Source organism: Pseudophryne corroboree, chromosome 3, assembly GCF_028390025.1.
Source record: "Pseudophryne corroboree isolate aPseCor3 chromosome 3, aPseCor3.hap2, whole genome shotgun sequence".
NCBI classification, from domain to species: Eukaryota; Metazoa; Chordata; class Amphibia; order Anura; family Myobatrachidae; genus Pseudophryne; species Pseudophryne corroboree.
This window is the reverse complement of record NC_086446.1, coordinates 230800474-230819991: the sequence shown is the minus strand read 5'-3', so window position 1 is coordinate 230819991 and position 19518 is coordinate 230800474. Positions and strand designations below refer to the sequence as shown.

Below are 19518 nucleotides of genomic sequence, written 5' to 3'. Positions count from 1 at the left end.
AAATGAAGACACCACCTTAGGCAGAAACTGAGGACGAGTCTTCAACTCCGCTCTATCCTCATGAAAAATCAAGTAGGGGCTCTTGTGAGACAAAGCCGCCAATTCTGACACTCGCCTTGCAGATGCCAAGGCTAATAAAATGACCACCTTCCAGGTGAGAAATTTTAATTCCACCGTTTGAAGGGGTTCAAACCAGTGAGATTTAAGGGACTGTAACACCACGTTAAGGTCCCAGGGTTCCACTGGGGGCACAAAAGGAGGCTGGATGTGCAGCACTCCCTTTACAAAAGTCTGGACTTCTGGTAGAGAAGCCAATTCCTTCTGAAAGAATATAGATAGGGCCGAAATCTGTACTTTAATGGAGCCTAACTTCAGGCCCATATCCACTCCTGTCTGTAGGAAGTGGAGAAAACGGCCCAGATGGAAATCTTCCGTAGGAGCATTCTTGGTTTCACACCAAGAGACATACTTCTTCCAGATACGGTGATAATGTTTCGCCGTCACCTCCTTCCTAGCCTTTATCAGAGTAGGTATGACCTCCTCCGGAATACCTTTCCCAGCTAGGATTCGGCGTTCAACTGCCATGCCGTCAAACGTAACCGCGGTAAGTCTTGGAACACGCAGGGCCCCTGCTGCAACAGGTCCTCCCTGAGAGGAAGGGGCCAAGGATCTTCTGTGAGCATTTCCTGAAGATCTGAGTACCAGGCCCTTCGAGGCCAGTCTGGAACAATGAGTATTGTCTGTACTCTTTTTTGCCTTATGATGCTCAAAATGTATGCGATGAGAGGAAGAGGAGGAAACACCTAGACCGACTGAAACACCCATGGTGTCACCAGGGCGTCTACTGCTACTGCCTGAGGGTCCCGGAACCTGGCACAGTACCTCCGCTTTTTGTTGAGGCGTGACGCCATCATGTCTATTTGAGGAATTCCCCAGAGACCCGTTATCTCTGCAAAGACTTCTTGATGAAGTCCCCACTCTCCTGGATGGAGATCGTGTCTGCTGAGGAAGTCCGCTTCCCAGTTGTCCACTCCCGGAATGAAGACAGCTGACAGAGCGCTTACGTGATTCTCCACCCAGAGAAGAATCCTGGTGGCCTCCGCCATCGCGACTCTGCTCCTTGTCCCGCCTTGGTGGTTCACATGAGCCACGGCTGTGACATTGTCTGATTGAATCAGAACCGGTAGGTCTCGAAGAAGATTCTCCGCTTGCCGAAGGCCGTTGTATATGGCCCTTAATTCCAGCACGTTGATGTGCAGACAAGCCTCCTGGCTTGACCATAGTCCCTGAAAATTTCTTCCTTGCGTGACTGCTCCCCACCCTCGGAGGCTCGCGTCCGTGGTTACCAGAACCCAGTCCTGTATGCCGAACCTGCGACCCTCTAGAAGGTGAGCACTTTGCAGCCACCATAGGAGAGACACCCTGGCCCTGGGGGACAGTGTTATTTTCTGATGTATTTGTAGATGGGACCCGAACCACTTGTCCAGAAGGTCCCACTGAAACGTTCTCGCATGAAACCTGCTGAAGGGAATGGCCTCGTATGAGGCCACCATTTTTCCCAGAACTCGAGTGCATTGATGAACTGACACTCTTTTTGGCTTTAGCAGGTCTCTGACCATGTTCTGGATGTCCTGGGCTTTTTCCGACGGGAGAAAGACCTTCTTTCATTCCGTGTCGGGTATCATGCCTAGAAACGATAGTCGATGCGTTGGAACCAATTGCGACTTTGGCAGATTGAGAATCCAACCGTGCTGTTGGAGCACTCTCAGGGAGAGCGACACATTTTTCAGCAATTGATCTCTTGATCTCGCCTTTATCAGGAAATCGTCCAAGTATGGGATAATTGTGACTCCTTGTCTGCGCAGGATCACCATCATTTCCACCATCACCTTGGTGAAAATCCTCAGGGCCGTGGAAAGAAACGGCAACATCTGAAACTGGTAATGACAGTCCTGTACAGCGAATCTCAGGTACTCCTGGTGAGAGGGATATATGGGGACATGAAGGTAAGCATCCTTTATGTCTAGCGACACCATAAAATCCCCCCCTTCCAGGCTGGATATTACAGCTCGGAGCGATTCCATCTTGAATTTGAATTTTTTCAAGTACAGGTTTAGGGATTTTAGATTTAAAATGGGTCTGACCGAACCATCCGGCTTCGGGACCACAAACAGGGTCGAATAATACCCTTTTCCCTGTTGGACCAGGGGAACCATGACAACCACTTGCTGTTGACACAGTGTTTGAATTGCAGTTAACACTACTTCCCTCTCTGGGGGAGAAGCTGGTAAGGCCGACTTGAAAAATCGGCGAGGGGGCACCTCTTCGAATTCCAGCCTGTAGCCTTGGTAAACAATTTCCATCGCCCAAGGATCCACGTCTGACCGAACCCAGACCTGGCTGAATAACCGAAGGCGCGCCCCCACCGGTGCGGACTCCCTTAGGGGAGCCACAGCGTCATGCGGTGGATTTCGCAGAAGCCGGGGAGGACTTCTGCTCCTGGGAACTAGCCGAAGCAGGTGCTCTTTTTCCTCTACCCTTACCTCTGGCAAGGAAGGAGGAGCCCCGACCTCTCCTGGGCTTATGCGACCGAAAGGACTGCATCTGATACTGTGGAGTTTTCTTTTGTTGTTGGGGAACAAAGGTAAAAAGGTAGATTTACCCGCGGTAGCTGTGGAAACCAGATCCGCAAGCCCCTCCCCAAACAACACGTCACCCTTGTAAGGTAAATCCTCCATATGCTTTTTCGAGTCCGCATCACCTGTCCACTGACGGGTCCATAAGGCTCGTCTCGCAGAAATAGCCATGGCATTGGCTCTGGAACCCAGCAGTCCAATGTCTCTCTGAGCATCTCTCATATATAAGACTGCGTCCTTAATATGGGCTAAAGTTAATAAAATGGTATCCCTATCTAGGGTATCAAGGTCAGCTGACAAGGTATCTGTCCATGCTGCAACTGCGCTACATACCCATGCCGACGCAATTGCCGGCCTGAGCAAAGCACCAGTATGTGTATACATAGACTTTAAAGTAGTCTCCTGCCTGCGTTCCGCAGGATCTTTGAGGGCTGCTGTGTCTGGAGACGGCAGCGCCACCTTTTTGGACAGGCGTGTTAAAGCCTTGTCCACTGTGGGAGAGGATTCCCAACGTACCCTGTCCTGCATAGGGAAAGGGTACGCCGTAAGAATCCTTTTGGGAATCTGCAGTTTCTTATCTGGAGTTTCCCAAGCTTTTTCAAATAACTCGTTAAGTTCATGAGATGGGGGAAAGGTTACCACTTGCTTCTTCCCCTTAAACATGTGTACCCTCGTGTTGGGAACAGAGGGTTCATCGGTGATATGCAAAACATCTTTTATTGCAATAATCATACACGGAATTCTTTTTGTCACCCTAGGGTGCAATCTAGCTTCATCGTAGTCGACACTGGAGTCAGACTCCGTGTCGGTATCTGTGTCTACTATATGTGACAAGGGACGTTTCTGAGACCCTGAAGGGCCCTGTGAGTCGGTCCAATCCGTGGATTGACCCCATGTTGTCTCCCTGGACTCTGCTTTGTCCAGTCTCTTATGTAGTGATGCCACACTTGCATTTAACATATGCCACATATCCATCCACTCTTGAGTCGGCACCACCGACGGGGACTCACCACTCATCTGCTCCACCTCCTCCTTGGAAGAGCCTTCCGCTTCAAACATGTCGACACGCACGTACCGACACCCCACACACACCGGGATATAACTATAAGGGGACACTTCCCCAACCAGGCCCTTTGGAGAGACAGAGAGAGAGTATGCCAGCACACACCCAGCGCCCACTTATACTGGAAAACCAGATAGCGCTTTTATGTTATAAATAAGAATTTCCCCACTCACTGCGCCAATATTGTGCCCCCCTCCTCTTTTTCAGCCCTCTGATCTGTGTTCAGCAGGGGAGAGTCCAGGAAGCCAGCGTCTCTGCAGCTTCTGTGGAGAAAATGTTAGTGCTGAGGGATCAAGCTCCGCCCCCCTCCAGCGGCGGGCTTCGGTCCCGCTTCAATTTACAAAAAATGGCGGGGGTTTATCTATTTACTGCCTCCGCAGCCTAATATACACCAACATGCCAGTCTTGAGGTTTATTGCTGCCCAGGGCGCCCCCTCTGCGCCCTGCACCCATCTGTGCCTGCTCTGTGTGTGTTGTGTGGGAGCAATGGCGCGCAGCGGCTTACCTCAGTGAAGATCTGAAGTCTTCTGCCGCCTTGAAGTCTTCTTTTCTTCTAATACTCACCCGGCTTCTATCTTCTGGCTCTGCGAGGAGGACGGCGGTGCGGCTTCGGGACAAACGGCAGGGTGAGACCTGCGTTCCGACTCCCTCTGGAGCTAATGGTGTTCAGTAGCCTAAGAAGCAGTGCCTATCATTTAAGTAGGTCTGCTTCTCTCTCCTCAGTCCCACGATGCAGGGAGCCTGTTGCCAGCAGTGCTCCCTGAAAATAAAAAAAACTAACAAAATTCTTTTAACAGAGAAACTCAGGAGAGCTCCCTGTAGTGCACCCAATCTCCTCTGGGCACAAGATCTAACTGAGGTCTGGAGGAGGGGCATAGAGGGAGGAGCCAGTTCACACCCATACTAAAAGTTCTTTATAGTGCCCAGGTCTCCTGCGGAGCCCGTCTATACCCCATGGTCCTTACGGAGTCCCCAGCATCCTCTAGGACGTAAGAGAAAATAAGGTGTGCAAATCAGGTGTTGGACTGCACATTAAACATTTTCAGCTTTGTATGTGACTTCCAGAGACTTGTACAGTAACTTTACATAGCTGTGCATGCACAGTGGTTTAAAGCTATGTTGATATAGGTCATATTGGCTAAGCATGACATACTCCTGTTATTAAAAAATACCCTTCACATTCATCCAACTGTAACAGTGGTTCTCATCCCTCACCACAGCTCAAATTCTCAGATCTTTCTTCACTTTGGAAACAGTATGTTATAACCGCTCCTTATGCAAGGCCTTGATCTTCCACCTTCATGGGCTATTTTTGGATGCACTTGTCCCTGTACCAAAATGTTATGAGGAGGAAACTGTCAAAATATACTAAAATAAAGGAGAATTCTTATAAAGCCTATTCTGCAATGCTGGCAGAATTTTGGATGTGTGGAAATGAAGATACCTATATCGTGGATATGACTAATAACCATTTCCTGCCTTTTATGGTCCATAGCCTCCTGAACTCTATGCTGGCAGCTCAATTCAGATGGACCCATGGAATTTCCTGCTATGCAATCACTGTATCACTCCCAAACTCTGCACACATTCCCACAAAAAAAAAAAGCCAAAACATGTCTCTTATACACTAACAGCATCCCTTAAATTTATACTAGCTGGGAACTGGAAAATCCAGACCTATCCGCCGCCCAACAACTTCAAATACACATCTGGTATGTAGCAGCCATGGAAAATCACATACCATCTCTATGACAAGGGGGCAAATATTTGTAAAAAAGCTGAACCCCATCCTAATTACACTGTTGTGAGAATACATCTCCTCATTCAACTTACCACCTGGACTTCTTGGAAACCCTCAACCTCTTCACATACTGGGAGTGCCATTTCCACCCATCTGCCCTGTGGACTTCTGCAACCAAAACCCATACAAGCAACTACTTAAACATCGGAACCTCTCCGATATACTTCTTAAATTGCTTGCCTGGACCTCCTCTCTTCCTCTCTCCCCACCCTCTTCCTGTCTTCTGTTTAAGTTCACCCTGGTTATAAAAGTTAAGTAGAAGCTCTACAAGGGATGTAGTTAATATTTCGGCAGTCACTATCCCAATGGTCAGAATGCTGACACTGGCATCGTGACAGTCACAATCCCAGCGATAAGTGCTAGGGTTAGGCACTAGGGGGAGGGTTAGGCTGTGGAAGGGAACAGATAGGACAGGCCTGGCCAAACTGTGGCACTCCAGCTATTATTAACCTACAAGTACCAGAATGCCCTGGTATTAGTCTGGCTATTAGGGAATTCTGTAACTCTGGAAGGGCATGCTGGGATGTTTAGTTTCACAACAGCTGGAGAGCCACAGGTTGGCCAGGCCTGAGCTAGGGTTAGGCTATGGACGCAGTGGGTTAGGATAAGGGTTTAAATAATCCGTCAGGATTCTGACTGTAGACATGCTGCTGTTCGCCGTCTGACCAGGGTTGGTGACTGGCAGGATATCAATACCATCTCCTCTAGAAAATGTTTTAAAGTTTCTTTTATTATATGGTATTTAATATACAGTTTTATAGTTTATTTTATTATAATTGTAACCAAATGATAAAGAATTTAATACAAACAAACAAGTAAATCTGTAAAATAATCATTAGGAAAAACACTGTCCTCATTTCATTCAGCGGGAAAGAGAACAGTGTGTATGATTTCATTAGGCAGTACATCAACACTTGGCAAACTGCAAGCTGCTTTTATGGATGAAAAGTGTTGCCTTGCGTTTTTATTCACAACCCCTAACTGGTATTAAGAGGAGTTGCAAATCATTGTCATTGCTTTTGTGTCAGTTGCCAATAAAGCACACACGAAAGATAAAAGGTTACATCTATACTCTTAATACAGTTGCTACCTATCTGCTTGTGAGAAAAAGAATACGATAGACTAGTGGTTTTCAAACTGTATGCCGTGGCACCCTGGGGTGCCTCAGGACACTTACTGGGGTGCCCTGGGTTGGTGGTCCAGGACCAATTCAAATTATTTATGGTCAATATAGTAGACAAAACCAGTGCTGGTATCAGCCAATCATAATATATGTGGACAAACAGCAGCAAATCTTGTCCCTCACCACACAACTGACCCTAAGGATGACATATAGATAACATTCACTCAATTTAATATTTCTTTCTAAATTTCTCAGTAAGAAACTTTTGGCCTAGCGGTGCCGTGTGAAAAAATTCCGATACTCTAGGGCGCCGTGATTCAAAAAAGTTTGTGAATTGAAAAGGTTTAGAGACCAGCATACCCTGAATACTGGGTTATCACTATGTACATACCTGTGTCATTAATACTGCTATTTCTCCGTGCATATGCTCCACGCACCACTTGTTCATATACTTGTGCTCCTATTGACCGCATATTCTTCCGGATGAGGATACCATGAGCTTGCATCTTAAAGAGGTAAGTGTTTACTGCGGACACACAACAAGGAGAGACAATTTACTGACATGCAACATATTTTTACTAGTCAACTGTGTGGACACTAAAGAGAATGGAGCAATGTCTTATCTGCTATAAGCTACAACATGAGTAAATAAAGTTTGATTTGTGCAATTTGGGGCTCATTTAAGGGGAGATGTATCAAACCATCTAGAGAGATAAAGTGAAGAATCTTAGATATTTAGCACAGTTTAGAAAATGACAGGAGCGGGCTGAATGCTTTGAACTAAATTAGCACTGTAATTTAGTATTTGCATCTAACTTGAATTGCATATGACATGGTAAATGTGACACTATGAATAAGATCACTGCAGACATGCAGACTGTTAGGTGCATTTATGAAGTGGCAGTTGTCTCGCTATATTTGAGCTCATAATTTAAAGTGGCATTAATATTAAGTGCAAAACACAGTGCGCCTCACACTCTACAGTGCATCCGGAAAGTATTCATAGTGCTTCACTTTTCTCTGACGTCCTAGTGGATGCTGGGAACTCCGTAAGGACCATGGGGAATAGACGGGCTCCGCAGGAGACTGGGCACTCTTAAAAGAAAGATTAGGTACTATATCTGGTGTGCACTGGCTCCTCCCTCTATGCCCCTCCTCCAGACCTCAGTTAGAATCTGTGCCCGGCCAGAGCTGGATGCACCTAGTGGGCTCTCCTGAGCTCACTAGAAAAGAAAGTATTTGTTAGGTTTTTTATTTTCAGTGAGATCTGCTGGCAACAGACTCACTGCTACGAGGGACTGAGGGGAGAGAAGCAAACCTACCTGCTTGCAGCTAGCTTGTGCTTCTAAGGCTACTGGACACCATTAGCTCCAGAGGGATCGAACACAGGGCCCGACCTCGATCATCCGTTCCCGGAGCCGCGCCGCCGTCCCCCTTGCAGAGCCAGAAGACGGAAGATAAAGATGAAAAACGGCGGCTGAGGACTCCTGTCTTCAATAAGGTAGCGCACAGCACTGCAGCTGTGCGCCATTGCTCCCATAGCACACCACACACTCCGGTCACTGTTGGGTGCAGGGCGCTGGGGGGGGTGGCGCCCTGGGCAGCAATTAGTTTACCTTTTTGGCACAAATAGCACATAATACAGTGTATAACACTGTATATGTGCAAAAACCCCCGCCATTAACATTATAAAAATCGGGAGAAGCCCGCCGCTGAGGGGGCGGGGCTATCTTCCTCAGCACAGCCAGCGCCATTTTCTTTTCACAGCTCCGCTGGAAGGACGCCCCCAGGCTCTCCCCTGCAGTATCCAGTACAACAAGGGTAAAAAAGAGAGGGGGGGGCACATAAATTTAGGCGCAATTTGTGTAAATAAGCAGCTATTGGGAAAAATCACTCAGTATAGTGAAAATCCCTGTGTTATATAGCGCTGTGGTGTGTGCTGGCATACTCTCTCTCTGTCTCCCCAAAGGACTTTGTGGGGTCCTGTCCTCAGTCAGAGCATTCCCTGTGTGTGTGCGGTGTGTCGGTACGGCTGTGTCGACATGTTTGATGAGGAGGGCTACGTGGAGGCGGAGCAGGAGCCGATAAGTGTGATGTCGCCCCCTACGGGGCCGACACCGGAGTGGATGGATATGTGGAAGGTATTAACCGACAGTGTCAACTCTTTACATAAAAGGTTCGATGACGTAACAGCCTTGGGACAGCCGGCATCTCAGCCCGCGCCTGCCCAGGCGTCTCAGAGGCCATCAGGGGCTCAAAAACGCCCGCTAGCTCAGATGGCAGACACAGATGTCGACACGGAGTCTGACTCCAGTGTAGACGAGGATGAGATAAATGTACAGTCCACAAGGGCCATCCGATGCATGATTACGGCAATGAAAAATGTGTTGCACATTTCTGACATTAACCCGGTTACCACTAAAAAGGGTATTATGTTTGGGGAGAAAAAGCAGCCAGTGACTTTTCCCCCATCTGATGAATTAAATGAAGCGTGGTGTTCCCCTGATAAGAAACTAGTGATTTCTAAGAGGTTACTGATGGCGTACCCTTTCCCGCCAACGGATAGGTTACGCTGGGAGACATCCCCTAGGGTGGACAAGGCGCTCACACGATTATCTAAAAGGGTGGCACTGCCGTCTCAGGGTACGGCCGCCCTAAAGGAGCCTGCAGATAGAAAGCAGGAGGCTATCCTGAAGTCTGTATATACACACTCAGGTACTATACTGAGACCTGCTATTGCTTCAGCATGGATGTGTAGTGCTGCAGCAGCATGGTCTGATACCCTGTCAGACAACATTGATACCCTCGACAGGGATGCTATTTTGCTAACCATAGAGCATATAAAGGACGTCGTCTTGTATATGAGGGATGCACAGAGGGACATTTGCCGGCTGGCATCTAGAATTAATGCAATGTCCATTTCTGCCAGGAGAGTATTATGGACTCGGCAGTGGACAGGTGATGCTGATTCTAAAAGGCACATGGAGGTTTTGCCTTATAAGGGTGAGGAATTGTTTGGGGACGGTCTCTCGGACCTCGTATCCACAGCAACAGCTGGGAAGTCGACTTTTTTACCTCAGGTTCCCTCACAGCCTAAGAAACCACCGTATTATCAAGTACAGTCCTTTCGGCCTCAGAAAGGCAAGCGGGTCAGAGGCGCATCCTTTCTGCCCAGAGGCAGGGGTAGAGGAAAAAAGCTGCACCAGACAGCCAGTTCCCAGGAACAAAAATCCTCCCCTGCTTCCACTAAGTCCACCGCATGACGCTGGGGCTCCACAGGTGGAGCCAGGTTCGGTGGGGGCGCGTCTCCGGAACTTCAGCGACCAGTGGGTTCGCTCACAGGTGGATCTCTGGGTTCTACAAGTGGTATCTCAGGGATACATGCTGGAGTTCGAGGCAACTCCCCCTCGCCGTTACCTCAAATCAGCCTTGCCAGCGGCTCCCAGGGAAAGGGAGGTAGTGCTGGCGGCTATTCACAAGCTGTACCTTCAGCAGGTGATAATCAAGGTTCCCCTCCTTCAACAGGGACGGGGTTACTATTCCACAATGTTTGTGGTACCGAAACCAGACGGTTCGGTGAGACCCATTCTAAATTTAAAATCCTTGAACACTTATGTAAGGAAGTTCAAGTTCCAAATGGAATCGCTCAGGGCGGTTATTGCAAGCCTGGAAGAGGGGGATTTTATGGTGTCACTGGACATCAAGGACGCTTATCTGCATGTCCCCATTTACCCACCTCACCAGGAGTACCTCAGGTTTGTGGTACAGGACTGTCATTACCAATTCCAGACGTTGCCGTTTGGTCTGTCCACGGCACCGAGGGTATTTACCAAGGTAATGGCCGAAACAAAGTCGCAGCTGATTCCTGCGACGCGTCTGCTGTTCTTGGGCATGATTCTGGACACAGAACAGAAGAAGGTGTTTCTCCCGGTGGAGAAGGCCCAGGAATTGTCATCTCTGGTCAGGGACCTCCTGAAACCAAAACAGGTGTCGGTGCATCACTGCACGCGAGTCCTGGGAAAGATGGTAGCTTCTTACGAAGCAATTCCCTTCGGCAGGTTCCATGCCAGGATCTTTCAGTGGGATCTGTTAGACAAGTGGTCCGGATCGCATCTTCAGATGCATCGGCTAATCACCCTGTCCCCGAGGGCCAGGGTGTCTCTGCTGTGGTGGCTGCAGAGTGCTCATCTTCTCAAGGGCCGCAGATTCGGCATACAGGACTGGGTCCTGGTGACCACGGATGCAAGCCTCCGAGGTTGGGGGGCAGTCACTCAGGGAAGGAACTTCCAAGGACAGTGGTCAAGTCAGGAGACTTCCCTTCACATAAATATTCTGGAACTAAGCGCCATTTACAACGCCCTGAGTCAAGCAGAACCCCTGCTTCAAAACCAACCGGTGCTGATTCAGTCAGACAACATCAGGGCGGTCGCCCATGTAAACCGACAGGGCAGCACAAGAAGCAGGTTGGCGATGGCAGAAGCCACAAGGATTCTTCAATGGGCGGAGAATCACGTGCTAGCACTGTCAGCAGTGTTCATTCCGGGAGTGGACAACTGGGAAGCAGACTTTCTCAGCAGGCACGACCTCCACCCGGTAGAGTGGGGACTTCATCCAGAAGTCTTCACGCTGATTGTAAATCGTTGGGAACGGCCACAGGTAGACATGATGGCGTCCCGCCTCAACAAAAAGCTAAAAAAATATTGCGCCAGGTCAAGAGACCCTCAGGCGATAGCTGTGGACGCACTAGTGACACCGTGGGTGTACCAGTCGGTTTATGTGTTCCCTCCTCTTCCTCTCATACCCAAGGTACTGAGGATTGTAAGAAAGAGAGGAGTAAGAACTATACTCATCGTTCCGGATTGGCCAAGAAGAACTTGGTACCCAGAACTACAAGAAATGATCTCAGAGGACCCATGGCCTCTGCCTCTCAGACAGGACCTGTTACAGCAGGGGCCCTGTCTGTTCCAAGACTTACCGCGGCTGCGTTTGACGGCATGGCGGTTGAACGCCGGATCCTAACGGAAAAGGGCATTCCAGATGAAGTGATTCCTACGCTGATAAAGGCTAGGAAAGACGTGACAGCACAACATTATCACCGTATATGGCGAAAATATGTTGCTTGGTGTGAGGCCAGGAAGGCCCCTACAGAGGAATTCCAGCTGGGTCGATTCCTGCACTTCCTACAGTCAGGAGTGACTATGGGCCTAAAATTAGGATCCATAAAGGTCCAGATTTCGGCCCTATCTATTTTCTTTCGAAAAGAACTGGCTTCACTGCCTGAAGTTCAGACGTTTGTTAAGGGAGTGCTGCATATTCAGCCCCCTTTTGTGCCTCCAGTGGCACCTTGGGATCTTAACGTTGTGTTGGATTTCCTGAAATCCCACTGGTTTGAGCCACTTAAGACCGTGGAGCTAAAATATCTCACGTTGAAAGTGGTCATGCTATTGGCCTTAGCTTCGGCTAGGCGTGTGTCAGAATTGGCGGCTTTGTCGTGTAAAAGCCCTTATCTGATCTTCCATATGGACAGGGCAGAATTGAGGACTCGTCCCCAATTGCTCCCTAAGGTGGTATCAGCGTTTCATTTGAACCAACCTATTGTGGTGCCTGCGGCTACTAGGGACTTGGAGGACTCCAAGTTACTAGATGTAGTCAGGGCTTTGAAAATCTATGTAGCCAGGACGGCTGGAGTCAGGAAAACTGACTCGCTGTTTATCCTGCATGCGCCCAACAAGCTAGGTGCTCTTGCTTCAAAGCAAACTATTGCGCGCTGGATCTGTAACACGATTCAGCAAGCTCATTCTGCAGCAGGATTGCCGCATTCTAAATCAGTAAAAGCCCATTCCACAAGGAAGGTGGGCTCTTCTTGGGCAGCTGCCCGAGGGGTCTCGGCTTTACAGCTTTGCCGAGCTGCTACTTGGTCGGGTTCAAACACATTTGCTAAGTTCTACAAGTTTGATACCCTGGCTGAGGAGGACCTTGCCTTTGCTCATTCGGTGCTGCAGAGTCATCCGCACTCTCCCGCCCGTTTGGGAGCTTTGGTATAATCCCCATGGTCCTTACGGAGTTCCCAGCATCCACTGGGACGTCAGAGAAAATAAGAATTTACTCACCGGTAATTCTATTTCTCGTAGTCCGTAGTGGATGCTGGGCGCCCGTCCCAAGTGCGGACTCTCTGCAATACATGTATATAGTTATTGCTTAACTAAAGGGTTATTGTTATGAGCCATCTGTTACTGAGGCTCAGTTGTTGTTCATACTGTTAACTGGGTATGGTTATCACGAGTTGTACAGTGTGATTGGTGTGGCTGGTATGAGTCTTACCCTGGATTCCAAATCCTTTCCTAGTAATGTCAGCTCTTCCGGGCACAGTTTCCCTAACTGAGGTCTGGAGGAGGGGCATAGAGGGAGGAGCCAGTGCACACCAGATATAGTACCTAATCTTTCTTTTAAGAGTGCCCAGTCTCCTGCGGAGCCCGTCTATTCCCCATGGTCCTTACGGAGTTCCCAGCATCCACTACGGACTACGAGAAATAGAATTACCGGTGAGTAAATTCTTATTTTTCCAGTTTGTTATGTTACAACCTTATTCCAAAATAGAATAAATAAATTTTTTCCCCTCAAAATTCTACATACAATACCTTATAATGACAACGTGAAAAAAGTTTTTTTACAAATAAAAAACTAAGAAATCACATGTACATAAGTATTCACAGCCTTTGCTCAATACTTTGTTGATGCACCTTTGGCAGCAATTACTGCCTCACGTCTTTTTGAATATGATGCCACAAGCTTGACACACCTATCTTTGTGCAATTTCGCCCATTCCTCTTTGCAGCACCTCTCAAGCTCCATCAGGTTGGATGGGAAGCATAGGTGCACAGCCATTTTCAGATCTTTCCAGAGATATTCAATCGGTTTCAAGTCTGGGCTCTGGCTGGGCCACTCAAGTTGTCCTGAAGCCACTCCTTTGATATCTTGGCTGTGTGCTTAGGGTAGTTGTTCTGCTGAAAGATGAACCGTCGCCCTAGCCTTAGGTCAAGAGCGCTCTGGAGCAGGTTTTCATCTAGGATGTCTCTGTACATTGCTGCATTCATCTTTCCCTCTATCCTGACTATTCTCATGGTCTGAAGTTCCTTCATGTGCATTTTGGCAAACTCCAGACAGGCTGTCATGTGCTTATTACTAAGGAGTGGCCTCCATCTGGCCACTCTACCATACAAGCCTGATTGGTGGATTGCTGCAGAGATGATTGTCCTTCTGGAAGGTTCTCCTCTCTCCACAGAGGAATTCTGTAGCTCTGTCAGAGTGACCATGGGGTTCTCGGTCACCTCCCTGACTAGGGCCCTCCTCCCCTGGTCACCTCAGTTTAGATGGTCAGCCAGCTCTATAAAGAATCCTGGTGGTTCCGAACTTCTTCCATTACGGATGATGGAGGCCACTGTTCTCATTGGGACCTTCAAAGCAGCAGATATTTTTCTGTACCCTTCCCCAGATTTGTGCCTCGAGACAGTCCTGTCTCGGAGGTCTACAGACAATTCCTTTGACTTCATGTTTGGTTTATGCTCAGACATGCACTGTCAAGTGTGGGACCTTGTTCTTATTTTCTTTTGGAGTAATTCAGGCACCTAGACGACTGTTCTCTCCTTTAGTAAACAAGGTAAAAGTACAACTGTTTCCACCATGAGCAAACTAGGCACATATACTACTGTTCTCTCCTAGAGTAAATCAGGTGCCTATAGTACTGTTCTCTCATAGATAGGTCTATTCGTGTTGCAGTGAAAAGAGTGGAGAAAATGACCGGTGGAGAAGTTGTCCATGGCAACCAATTAGCTTTGAGGGAAGCCTTTATCAAGTACATTCTATAAAATGTAAGGTAGATGTTGATTGGTTGCCATGGGCAACTTCTCCAGTGGTCTGTTTCTCCACTATTTTCAGTGCTTCATGAATAGACTCAAGAGTAACCAGAACTTCTCACTGGTAGCAGGCTTACCAGAAGAAGAATATAGTAAATGTATATAGTATAGTACTTTAAGTCCCAATGATTAACTGTAATCAAACAGTAAGGTATCCAGAATTTTGTTGCATCATCGATAAAGGTAAAGGCTGTAGATTTCTACAACAGACTGTTGTGATTTTTATACAAGTGTAATAATGCCATAATACTACAAATAGGACCTAGGCACAGGGTTTGGATGGTAATGCAATACGGTTATCAAAACTACAATCCGAGGGAAATGTCAAAGGAGGGCAGTTGGGGGATTCAAGATTTAGGGGGAAATGTACTAAGCAGTGATTAAAGTGGAGAAGTTGCCCATGGCAACCAATCAGCTGCTCTATACTTTTATAGTATGCAAATTGCAAATGTTACATCAATGCTAATTGGCTGCCATGGGCAACTTCTCCACTGGCTCACTTCTCCACTTTTTTCATTGCTTAGTACATCTCCCCCCCCCCCCCCCCCCTTATTAGAGGGCCATAATTGTTATGGGTGGCTCTGTTCATGCACAACATAGTTTGTCGAGGTCTGGACATTTTTATTAATAAATTAGAGAGTACATTTTACCATATAAAAAAAAAATGAGAATCTGCTTTTGTGCTGCAGGCTGATTTCAAGTATCAATTTTCAAATAGACTGCAGAAGACACCCTGATAAGAGTATCAGATGCACTCAGTAATCATATGCATTTACCGATCATCACTTTATATTTTGCAAATAGTTTTCAGCATCCCCAAGTGATCTGTCTCCTGATAGGCACACGTGCATTTCTTGAGGTCAGATTAAGATGTTTTCGAGCCTACAAGCCTCCTACAGCGTCCATTCTGCCTTTCTGAGTGCAGAGTCGTAAGAGCAAAATAGATGCACAGAAGTAAAAAATGCAATTTGTGGGAAAAAATTGCATTACATTCAACACTATATGGGTCCCATAGTGAGGGGTGGGAACAATGAATTAAAATTAATGCCTTATTACCAATGCAGGGCACAAAGTAATTCAATCTTAACAGGAAAAAAGTTCAGTTATCTCAAGTTATCCCTAAGTCGCCATAAATAGTTGATAAGAAATATACATAGGATGTGTAATTCAGACCTGATCGCTCTGGGTGCGTTTTTTGCAGCCCTGCGATCAGATAGTCGCCGCCCACAGGGGGACGGGGAATTCGCTGTGCAGGTGTGCGATCGCATGTGCAGGAGAGCTGCACAAACAGAAGTCTCTGCACAGCCCATTACTTACTCAGCCACTACGATGATCGGGTCCGGAGCTGACGTCACGAATCCTTCCACAAAATGCCGGGTCCCTCCTGCGTTTTTCCGGACACTCCCTAAAAATGGTCAGTTGCCACCCACAAACGCCCTCTTCCTATCAATCTTCTTGCGATTGCTGGTGCGATCTGATTTTTCGCACCATCCCTTGGCTTCCCGGTGCTCCTCGTCACTGCGGACTGTCGCGCCTGCGCATTGCTGTGCATACGCATGCGCAGTTCAGACCTGATCGTTCGCTGTGCAAAAACGCACAGCAGCGATCAGGTCTGAATTAGCCTCTGTGTAAAGCTATAACTTGTGTGTTCGTTCTGTCTGTAAGATCCCTTAAACCACATGTTACAGATAGTTTCCCAAAATATGCCTGTCAAGTACTCTATAATACAATACAGTAACTGGATGAGAAAGGTTTTCTCATAACTATTTATTACCCTAAAGACACTGACAGGCACAAGGGATTGCATAGCATAGTAATGGAAACTTACGTCCAGGACACAAAACAAGCCTGTCTCCGGGGAAACCTGTTCTTTTTAGTGTAATCCCACAGCCGTGATCATCAACCTGTTTTCCAGGATTCATACAACACACAAAGCGAAGCAAAACAGATTACACAAAGCGCTACACAGGAGAGAGAGATGAATTGTTCTGTAGGTAATGGACTTGCCTGATGTAGATGTCATGGATACATGCTTTGTATATAACCATGCATATCAGTTTCAGAGTGGACACTATAGGGACACTATAGGTTTTATTATATCATTGAATTGGGATACTAAGGGCCAAATAAAGTTAGCCTTCAAGCTTGAGTAAGCCTTACAGCAATGCCCAGGGCTATTCAATTGCAGTCTGCAATAAACCCACAGGCAGCACATGGATTTCTGTTCACCACCTCCTGATGCTCAAACCGAGATTTACTGTAAGTAGGGATTTCTGCCCTTATCACATCCATGCATTGCTTGGGGCACCCCTCCCGGAATCTATGGGTTAACGTGCATTAGGCATGGACAGATCGCCAAAGGAAAATGACTTCTGATTGAATACAATAACTGGGATAAAGGTCAGAGGCTATAATCTTTTTTTCTTGCGTGGTAAGTATCAAGCCTAATTGCATCTTGCCTTATGGGCTGATTTATAAAGGTTCACAAACTTCCCTTGTAACTTAGGGGTCTAATTACTAAGCCTTGGATGGAGATAAAGTACCAGCCAATGAGCTCCTGTAATTTTTCAAACACAGCCTGTAACAAGGCAGTTAGGAGCTGACATGCACTTGATCTCCATCCAAGGCTTAGAAAATAGACCCCTTATTTATTTTTTCAATATGCTGTTATTTTACTGCCAGGTTTACATCAGGCTTGCTGAGACCACACGGAGAGCCATCATGTAAGGTGCTGGGAATGGGCATCTTCCTGAAGAAAAAAAAATGCTGGAAAAAAAACCCAAAAAACCTATATACTACAATGGCTAATGGGCAAACACCGAAAAGCGAGCTTTCAGGAGCTTGGTAAATTGGGCACAATAAGCTGTGGGGACAAATTTTGCAAATGAAAACAGAGCGGCCCCCATCTCCTTCTTACATAACCCTAGTACTGTAAAACGTAGCAATCCCCTAAAAGCAGCTGCATTGTTCACTTTTAAAAAGACCTCTAAAAATAAGAATCTTAACACAAATACAGATTCATGTTTACAAACGGTCACCCAGATTAACAAGGAAATCTCTAATCATCGTAATACAATAATCTAAGACTAATATAAAACTATTGCAGCAATTGTCCTTATACAGTCAAAATGCTTAACCCTTCCCATGTTGCAATACGTCTCTCTTTAGATCCCATATATAGGTACCGAGTACCAGAAGCTCCTAAGGGATAAAGTAGGAATTTAAATTTGCTCATCAGGTACAGACTATACCGAATATAAGCATCATCTGCTTACATATAAAGCATTGATCAAACATAGCAAAGTGTTGGACCCTTTCTGCCCAAACTTGATTACTGACAATTAGGCTACCACCGCATTATTTTACAGTACATATTTTCAGCATTTCCTTATAGTGTTTTTGATCATTATAGACACTTATCTAAAGATTGAGGGCGGGATGTACTAAGGGGAAAATGCGGTAAAACCCCCGTTTTCAGGGGTTTTACCGCATTTTCAAATGTACTAAGACCCCACCGCCGGTTTTTCGCCGCCCAGGGTATTGCCATCTCTGGATGGCGATACCCTATAGAAGCCTATGGGCTTCTTATCGATGCCCGCCGCAACCCACCACAGACGCCTCCCCCCCACCGGCATACCTTCCTCCAGGCAGCCCTGGTCCCGGAAGGTAATCTCCTCCTACCCCTAGCAACGTATCCGGAGGTCCTTCCGGGTGCAGGGGGGAGGAGGAGGCGCCGGGGGCAGCCTGCTGCTGCTTCCCGGCGTGTGGGCAGTGTGGAGACCCCTGGGAGGTGACGGAGACACACCACCTCACAGGTATCACAGGTGGCGGGGGGCACACCACCTCACAGGTATCATGGGGGGCCTCCGTAAACAGGTTCCTCTTATAATATTCACATCAGTCACGGTAACCGCTGCTCTACTATATGGCATCGCACAGGCTAACCCAGCGTAATGTGATTGACACTCTCTGTGTAATCTGAACTCACAGATTCAACAGTACCCCAGGATAATCAGTTGTCTTCGTGCACAATTATAGGCACAAATGTCCTATTCACTTCTCTAATATACACTGCTTGTCACAAGTATTACAAGCTTTGACCACGTAACTGATGATTTTTCCCTTCAAAACATGGTTGTTTTTCAAATATTAATTTCATATAGTTAAAAAGTATTTTTTTAAATATTTAAATATTACATTATGCACATCTGCAGAACGGATCTCCTCCTCAAAAACTGGGGGACACAGAGGGGTCGGGTGGTTGCATGTGATATGACCATGCCAGTTAAGTGGTTAATAAAGCAAAAGGTTAAAAGATATCTACCGTATATACCCGAGTATAAGCCGACTTTTTCAGCACTTTTTTGTGTGCTGAAAAAGCCCCTTCGCCTTATACTCGAGTCAGTATTTAGGAGGGCACAGCGCGCGGCTCTCCTGTGTCCCTCCTGCGTCTCCGGCGACAGCGGCGTGTGTGTGTTAAAGGAAGTGCACGAACCGGCACTTCCTTTAACACACACACGCCGCTGCCGCCGGAGACGCAGGAGGGACACAGGAGAGCCGCGCACTGTGCCCTCCGTGTCCCTCCTTCAGAAGACAGCGCGGGAGTGACGGAGGGTAAGTAACTGACACTGTGGGGCATATCTGGCAGCATGAGGGCATATCTGGCACATCTGGCACTGTGGGGCATATCTGGCACTGTGGGGCATATCTGGCAGCATGAGGGCATATCTGGCACATCTGGCACTGTGGGGCATATCTGGCAGCATGAGGGCATATGTGGCACATCTGGCACTGTGGGGTATATCTGGAAGCATGAGGGCATATCTGGCACTGTGGGGCATATCTGGGGCATATCTGGCACTGTGGGGCATATCTGGCACATCTGGCACTGTGGGGCATATCTGGCAGCATGAGGGCATATCTGGCACTGTGGGGCATATCTGGCAGCATGAGGGCATATGTGGCACATCTGGCACTGTGGG

At 47.3% G+C, this 19518-nt stretch overlaps 1 protein-coding gene across 1 annotated transcript in view; it reads right to left on the bottom strand.

The window, feature by feature from the left end:
* The window catches only part of B4GALT5 (beta-1,4-galactosyltransferase 5), a 49426-nt gene that overhangs the window by 17386 nt on the left and 12522 nt on the right, over positions 1-19518 (bottom strand). The window contains exon 2 of the mRNA XM_063958885.1: positions 7015-7149. Within this exon, the coding sequence (XP_063814955.1) occupies positions 7015-7149 (135 nt within the window). The remainder of the gene's footprint in view (positions 1-7014; positions 7150-19518) is intronic.